At 54.4% G+C, this 8075-nt stretch overlaps 1 protein-coding gene across 1 annotated transcript in view; it reads left to right on the top strand.

Annotated features, from left to right (window-relative positions):
* FMNL2 (formin like 2) overlaps nucleotides 1-8075 on the top strand; it is a 112084-nt gene that overhangs the window by 101903 nt on the left and 2106 nt on the right. Inside the window, exons 14-24 of the mRNA XM_027902913.1 lie at nucleotides 537-843; nucleotides 1162-1365; nucleotides 2577-2597; nucleotides 4071-4195; nucleotides 5018-5220; nucleotides 6131-6365; nucleotides 6960-7028; nucleotides 7121-7201; nucleotides 7342-7471; nucleotides 7573-7736; nucleotides 7845-7946. Of these exons, the coding sequence (XP_027758714.1) occupies nucleotides 537-843; nucleotides 1162-1365; nucleotides 2577-2597; nucleotides 4071-4195; nucleotides 5018-5220; nucleotides 6131-6365; nucleotides 6960-7028; nucleotides 7121-7201; nucleotides 7342-7471; nucleotides 7573-7736; nucleotides 7845-7946 (1641 nt within the window). The remainder of the gene's footprint in view (nucleotides 1-536; nucleotides 844-1161; nucleotides 1366-2576; nucleotides 2598-4070; nucleotides 4196-5017; nucleotides 5221-6130; nucleotides 6366-6959; nucleotides 7029-7120; nucleotides 7202-7341; nucleotides 7472-7572; nucleotides 7737-7844; nucleotides 7947-8075) is intronic.

The following is an 8075-nucleotide window of genomic DNA, read 5'->3' as shown; positions in this document are numbered from 1 at the left end:
GGAACTGAGAGTGTGGCAGCAGATGAGGGAGTGGGACAAAGGCATCTTATCACCCAGGGCTGGAGCCTTTCCATTTGGGGTTTTTGGAGGTCCCAGAGGGTGGGGGTTTCTGAGGATCCCTCTGGGCATCTGCCCTGGATATATGCAGGGAGTTGCAGAGCCAGAAGGTCCCCCCCTGAGCCTCCTTTTCTCCAGGCTGAGCCCCCCCAGCTCCCTCAGCCCCTCCTGCTGCTCCAGCCCCTTCCCAGCTCTGGTCCCTTCCCTGCACACGCTCCAGCCCCTCCGGGTCCTTGTCACGAGGGGCCAAAGAGCAGCACAAGGAACGAGAGGCAGCACGAGGAGGAGATGCTGAGAAGTTCTGCAGGGGAGAAGTCCACAGGGGAGGTTTCTGCCAGCCTTTGTGGTTCCTTGGGAACACACGAAGTGGAGGCACGTGGTTTGGTCAGAGCTCAGTGTCAGGGACATCCAGGGTCAGGCTGTTCTGATCCTGGAGCTGGAATTCTGAGTGCAAAGTCCACGTTTCTGTGTCATTCCAGGAGATCTACAAAGATGCCAATACCCAAGTTCACACCCTGAGGAAGATGGTGAAGGAGAAGGAAGAAGCCATCCAGCGCCAGTCCACGCTGGAGAAGAAGATCCACGAGCTGGAGAAGCAGGGAACCATCAAGATCCAGAAGAAAGGGGATGGGGACATCTCCATCCTTCCCGTGGCTCTGGCCTCTGGGATGGTGCCAGCAGGGTCAGAGGTGTCAGGGACACCTGGCACACCTGGAGCTGCATCCTCAGTGCCATTGCCACCCCCTCCACCGCCCCTACCTGCCATGGCAGGGACTCCTGAGGCAGGTGAGGAGCTGTGGGGGATCCACTGGTTGTGTGACCAGTGCTGAGCCCTTCAGGGGATGGAAGAGTCGGAATATTCTTCTTTAGGGGGGGTTTCCTCATGTGCTGATGCACCAAAGGACTTCGGTGAAGGGTCCGACCAGTGCTTGGGTGGGTGGAGAGGGGAGGATGGGGGGATGTTGGACAAGAGTGTGTGGGGGGATAAGGGGATGTTGGACAGGGATGGGGGGGGATAAGGGACTGTTGTGACACTTTCTCCCTGTGCCTGTGATACCCCAGTCCATGTCCATGGTAACTCCTGGCTCTCCTTTGACCCCGCAGTGCCCAATGGCCCCGTGTCGGTGCCGATGCCGCCTCCCCCTCCGCCCCCGCCGCCACCCCCACCGCCTCCTCCACCTCCTCCTCTGCCAGGGCCGGCTCTGGACACGGCTCCAGCAGCTCCACTGCCCCCACCACCCCCTCCCTCAGCTCCCCCTCTGCCCGGGACAGCCTCTCCCACCGTGGTCTTCAACTCAGGCCTCGCAGGTAAAGCTCGGGCGCGGCTCCCGCTGGGGGTAAGGGGGAGGTCAGGGCACAGCTCTGGGGATAAATCCCATAGCTGATGTAATCCCAAACAGTTTATGGGAGAAAGGAGCATTTAAGGTTCTCCAAGGTTGGGCAGAGAAGCTGTGGCTGCCCCTGGATCCCTGGAAGTGTCCAAGGCCAGGTTGGACGGGGCTTGGAGCAAGCTGGGCTGGTGGAAGGTGTCCCTGCCCGTGGCAGGGGGTGGGATGAGCTAATCCTTAATGTCCCTTCCAACCCAAACCATCCTGTGATCCTGTGATTTATCAGCCTGACAGCTTTGGTTTGGCCTGGAAGGAGCTGGATGCTCCAGTGAAACAAAACCCCGTGCCAAAAGTGCTTTTTAAATGTGCACGGTTTTGGCCTTGAGCAAACGAAATGTGGGTTTGAGAGAGACGTGATGTGAAGCTTCAGGGGTTTGGTTTCTTCTGAGAAGAAATGTCTGTGCAAAAAAAAAAAAAAAAAAAAATAGGGCAAACTTTTGGGGATTTTTTGGAAGGCAGAGCAATTTGCAGACCTTCTTTGAGCGTGTTTTTAGTCACTCTCTGGCACGTGCCAAGTGTCTCAGGCAGTGAGTAAATGCTGACTATCACCAGAAGCCTCAAGAGCACATAATGAGTCCAAAAAAAAAAGAGACTGAAGAGCTCTAATTAAGAGCTTTTTTTAAAGAAGAAAAATCTGATTAAGTATTCCAGCCTTTAAAGCTTCCTCTGAAGGCCAAAAGCATCCTGGAAGTAAGAGGGTCCCGTGGGGGGATTATGAAAAAATAAAGTACAGAAGGCACAGCCCTGCTGAGGGCTGATCCCTCTGGATGGATGTGGGAAAGGGGTGCTGGATGTGGCCGTGGGGGGCTGCAGGGGGCACAGGAGGTGCCTTATCCCAACATCCCTGGGTGTTAATTTGGGATGGGAGCAGTGGCCAAGCCCTCCTGGCCCAGCTCCTCACTCACATCTGGGTGAGATGCCAGAGCCAGGGGAGCTGGAAATCCTGTCCTTCAGTGGGTTAGGATTGGGAATGGGAATGGAAGTGCCTTTTGCTGATGCAGTGGCTCCTCAGGAAGGAGGGATTTTAGGGCAGGAGCCTCCTGGGTGTGAGGGGAGTCGGGGGAATAACAAGAGTTGCTTCTCTGCCCATCACTAACACTGTTTTCTCTCTTCTCTCTGCCTCCTGCTAAGATGGGCCCATCAAGCTCTTCTGTAGGTTGCTCCCTGCTAAGTATTTGTTATTCCTGCTTTTCCCTCTGTGCTGTGTCCATGTGTGTGTCCAGGGACTCTGTGGGTGGGCAGGGGGAGGCCCTGGGGATGTGCCACCCCTCAGGATTTGGGCACCAGAGCTCTGGAATGGAGGAGGAAGGGAAATCTGGAGAGGTTTTGGAGCTCCATGAGGACCTGGCCCAGGAGGCATCAGCTTCTTCCCTGTCCTGGAATAACCCAGGAGCAGTTAATGAGATTCTAATTTATTCACGAGCGGAAAATGTTTTTTTTCATGGGTGTTCAAAGCTTTTTTTATTTATTTTGGGAATTATTTTAAGTAACCTCATTAATTAAGCTGAGTAAAAAACTGTGTAGTGGAGATGAGCACAAGTTGCTCACGTGTGGGTCTCCCTGCCTTGCAGTTGGATCCATTTAATTCCCAAGACACACAGTGGAATATTGTGGATGTTCCCTGTAATCCACTCATGACTCTTTGCTCCCAGCACTGGAGAGGAAGGACCAGGGTTTATGTTTCATGTTTACAAAGAAACAGTTTATTTTTTAAATAATTCAGGAGCAAAAGGTTGGTTGAGCACTTGAATGAACACCTTGATTTGGTAGCAAGGGAACAACTTCATGTTTACATCAAGGTACAAAGAAATGAGGACTGAATTACAGAACTTATTCATTATTCACCTTCCAGACCTGTTGGGATTGGAAAACAGGACTAGGAACAGGAATAGGAAAGGATTGGGTTCATTGCTCCCAGGTTGCTTTTCCTACTCTGTTCACAGATTAATGAGAGTAATCAAGTTTAATTTTCAGGCTTCATTTTCACAGCTCCTCTGTTGAAGTTCCTAATTGACTGTAAAGTTCCTAAATTACTTTAATTTACTGCATTTGCACAGCACAGGAACTAAAACCTGTTTTTTTTTTTCCCCCCCTGTTAAATCCCAGGTGCTGCAGCCCAACCCCTTTGGCTCTGAAACACAAACCTGGTGAAGAGCAGCTCTGCCCCACTGCAGTTTCCCCAAAACCTTGGGAAAGGGGCTTTTTTTTTTTTTCCTTCTTGTTGCCTGTTTTGGGACACAGCTCCCAGGGTGTGTGACAGTGCTCTGCCAGCAGCAGGACAGGCTTCAATTCCACCACTCTCTCCGTTTTCCGGGGTGTTTAAATATAAACCCTGGGCTTTTAAAAGGCAATCCAGGCAGCATGTGGCCATCAACTCATCCCAGATTTCCTTTAGGGAAGTTTTCACAGCCTCTGGGGGTTAGGCTGGGCCTGAAGCAGCTCAGGGCTGGGTGACACCGTTTGCCTCTCGAGGCACTGACACCTTTGCAGGGTTCCACTGGGATAATTGAGCTCTGGCCAGTTCTCCGGGGCTGAAATGCCAGCTGGGGAGCTGCCCTCTGGGAATGTGGGGTGTTCTGCAGCCAGTCCCTCAGGAATCTGTGCTTTCCTCTCCCCTGTGTGTAGCTGTGAAGATCAAGAAGCCCATCAAGACCAAGTTCCGCATGCCCGTGTTCAACTGGGTGGCCCTGAAGCCCAACCAGATCAACGGCACCGTCTTCAACGAGATCGACGACGAGAGGATCCTCGAGGTACCTCAGCTGCTCCTGAGCCTCCCTGGGACAAGGGAGTTCTGGAATCAGGGAATGGATTGGGTGGGAAGAGCCCTCTTAGCTCATTGAGTCCATCTGTCCCCCCAGCACTGCCCAGGCCGCCCCTGATCCGTGTCCCCAGGTGCCACATCCACAGGGCTTGGGAATCCCTCCAGGGCTGGGCACTCCAAACCTCCCTGGGCAGCTGTGCCAGTGCCTGACCACCCTTTCCAGGAGAAATTCCTGCTGATGTCCCACCTGCCCCTCCCCTGGCACAGCTGGAGGCCGTTCCCTCTCCTCCTGTCCCTGTTCCCTGGGAGCAGAGCCCGACCCCCCCCGGCTCCCCCCTCCTGTCAGGGAGTGGGACAGTGAGAAGGTCCCCGCAGGGACAGACCATGGCAATGACCTTGGCAAAGGGCTCATGGAGGTCCTGGATGCTCCCTGTGGGCTGGATAAAGCACAAGCTCGAGCAGGAATGTTTTCCTGAGCTTCAGAACATCTAAAGGGCTCTTGGGGCTGGATTTCTGGACTCTGGCCAGATTTCCTGATCACCAGCTCAGGAGTGAGTGCTCCTTCCATGCCTGATGGAAATAATCTGGATTTCAAGTCCAGGCTGGATGGGGTTTGGAGCAGCCTGGGCTGGTGGAAGTGTCCCTGCCCATGGCAGGGGTGGGACTTTAAGATCCTTTCCAACCCAAAGCATTCCATGATTCCATGATATTCTGCTCCAGTCTCACCCTTTCCCTGCAGCTCTGGCCCAGGATTAGGGACTGGGTTTTGTGCTCCCTGCAGGAGGGATAAATCATTGCCTTTCCTTTTTAGGATCTAAACGTGGATGAATTCGAAGAAATATTCAAAACAAAGGCCCAGGGCCCAGCCATTGATCTGACCTCCAGCAAGCAGAAGATCACCCAGAAAGGCTCCAACAAGGTCACGTTGCTGGATGCCAACAGGGCCAAGAACCTGGCCATAACCCTCCGGAAAGCCGGGAAGACGGCGGACGAGATCTGCAAGGCCATCCACGTGTAAGTGAAACACTGGCCAGCCAAGAAACCCTGAGGTTTACTGGGGGGGTTTGGGCAGTGGAAAGGGTTGGAATTGGCAGTTGGTGCATCTGGGAAATATCCAGGGGTAAGAGGGGAAGGGTTCTGAATGCCCAGAAATCCGATTGCCCTGAACTAAGACAAAAACCTGGCAGTTCCGTGTCTCTGAATCACTGCTGAGAATTAACAAATTAACACTTCTGTTATTAAAGCAGCTAATTCCTGTCTGTGCACAGGATAGTGGATCCATATCCTATATCCAGTAGTTTGCCATGGGCAGATCTCTCTGTCTCCACAATATTTTCTGTTCCAGTGAGCACCCAAAAGCCAGAGGGAACTCTTGGGCTGATCCCAAATCCACCCACACATTCTCTGTGCTCCTCGTGGCCATGACAAACATCACCCATGACAAACATCTCCCATTCCTCCAGTAAGGAGTATCTTAAAAATGTGGGTCACAAGCGTTACCTTTGGGCTGGAGGGTGACCCAAACCTGCCCCACATCGAGGCAGGTTCAGTTGCTGGGAATTTTACACGGCTCTGCTCCAATGAAATAAAAATACTTGCTCCTCCCCACCTCTTTTCTCTTACAAAAAAGAGCTGTGGCCATGGAGGGATGTAGGTGATGGCCACATCTTTGGGATGGGAAGCAGAGTGTCCAGCAGCACCATTCCCATCAGCCCAGTAACCTGTTCCCATCTCCATGTGCAGGGCAGGAAGAACTTCACAGCTTTTTCTCTGCTGACTCAGGCTCATGTAGAGCTGAATCCCAGCCCGGTTTGGGTGGGGAAGGACCTACCATGTCCCATCCAGGGACACCTTCCCCTAGCCCAGGTTGCCCCACGCCCCGTCCAAGCTGTCCCTGAGCCCTTGTCCTGGTGTCGTGCCGCAGGTTTGACCTGAAGACGCTGCCGGTGGATTTTGTGGAGTGCTTGATGCGGTTCCTGCCCACGGAGAACGAGGTGAAGGTGCTGCGCCTGTACGAGCGGGAGCGCAAGCCCATCGAGAACCTGTCGGACGAGGACCGGTTCATGATGCAGTTCAGCAAGATCGAGAGGCTCATGCAGAAAATGACCATCATGGCCTTCATCGGCAACTTCGCCGAGAGCATCCAGATGCTGACCCCGGTGAGCCCTGGGGTCTGGGAGCATTCCCTGGCCGAGATGGGGATTACAGATCCAAGTCCTGGCCCTGCACAGGCACCCCAGCAATCCCACCCTGTCCCTGAACCTTCCCGGAGCTCTGGCAGCCTTGGGACCACGAGCACTGCCCTGGGGAGCCTGGTCAGTGCCCACCACCCTCCAAGAAACGCTCCCACTAGTGGAAAAGGGGGTTTCTGGCTTTGTTTTCATCTCTTAGTGACTGTAAATCCCGGGAGCTGCTTGTAGGGCAGCTGTAGTCCAGACTGTCAGGGACTGCCTCATAGGCCCTGTAAACCCTATAGGCCTCACAGACCCCATAGCCCTCATGGACCCCACAGACCCCATAAACCTCTAGGCCTCATGGGCCCCCCCGGCCCCATAGATCCCATAGGCCCCATAGTGCCATCAGGCCTCACGTGTCCCATAGGACCCAAAATTCCCCCCCAAAGGCCTCAGGGGCCCTTTAGGTTACTGTTGGTCGTGGTCCATGGGCTCCTTTTTTCAGGATGTGATTCAATGTTCATTTCACTCCTGGTGGGACGTTCCGGTAACCAAAGCTCTTCCTGTGTCTCCCTCCAGCAACTCCACGCCATAATCGCTGCCTCTGTCTCCATAAAGTCATCCCAAAAGCTTAAGAAGATACTGGAGGTAGGTCTGACACCAGCTCTGTTTCCAGGGGTTTCCAAAGCCCTGGGCACTTTGCCCTGGAAATCCCTGCCCTGCTTGTTTCCTCCTGGCAGATCATCCTGGCTCTTGGGAACTACATGAACAGCAGCAAACGAGGGGCTGTCTACGGCTTTAAGCTGCAGAGTTTAGACCTGGTAAGTGAGGCAAGAGACGTGTGGTGGGACCAGGTGGGAACTGGGGCTGTGGGGTCGTTTAGGTCGGAAAAAGCCACGAGAACGCCGAGTCCTTGGCTTGGAAGCTGCTGCTCCACCATCTCGTGGCCTGTTGCCCACAGCTCCTGGAGACCAAGTCGACAGACCGGAAGCTGACGCTGCTGCACTACATCTCCAACGTGGTCAAGGAGAAGTACCAGCACGTGTCCCTCTTCTACAACGAGCTGCACTACGTGGAGAAGGCAGCAGCAGGTACGGGGACCCTCCTGCAGCCCCCCCCTGCCCCCCAGGGACGGCTCCTGCGGGCAGGGAAGCCCCCAGGGCGCGGGTTGCAGCCTGTGTGCCGTCCCCAGTGTCCCTGGAGAACGTGCTGCTGGACGTGAAGGAGCTGCAGCGGGGCCTGGAGCTGACCAAGCGCGAGTACACCATGCACGACCACAACACCATGCTCAAGGACTTCATCCAGAACAACGAGGGCAAGCTCAAGAAGCTGCAGGACGACGCCAAGATAGCCCAGGTACCCCTTGTTGAGCTCTCCCCACAGGATGTGCTCCGTGTCCATGGAACGGACCGTGGGGATGGGGAGGTGACCTGGGGCAGTGCAGTGAATCTGTGCCTGTTGCAGGATGCCTTTGATGATGCTGTGAAGTACTTTGGGGAGAATCCCAAGACAACTCCCCCCTCGGTCTTTTTCCCAGTGTTTGTCCGGTTTGTGAAGGCCTACAAGGTAAGGAGGAGCTTCCTTCTCCTCCTCTTCCTCCTTCTCTTCTTCTCCTCCTCCTTTCCCTTTCCTTTTCCCTTGCCCTTTTCCTCTCCTCCTCCTTCTCCTCTTCCTCCTCCTCCTTCTCCTCTTCCT

Source organism: Empidonax traillii, unplaced genomic scaffold, assembly GCF_003031625.1.
Source record: "Empidonax traillii isolate 1590-97213 ecotype Southwest subspecies unplaced genomic scaffold, ASM303162v1 scaffold920:size239203, whole genome shotgun sequence".
NCBI lineage: Eukaryota > Metazoa > Chordata > Aves > Passeriformes > Tyrannidae > Empidonax > Empidonax traillii.
The sequence above is the reverse complement of the archived record's forward strand: the minus strand, read 5'-3'. Positions and strand labels throughout refer to the sequence as shown.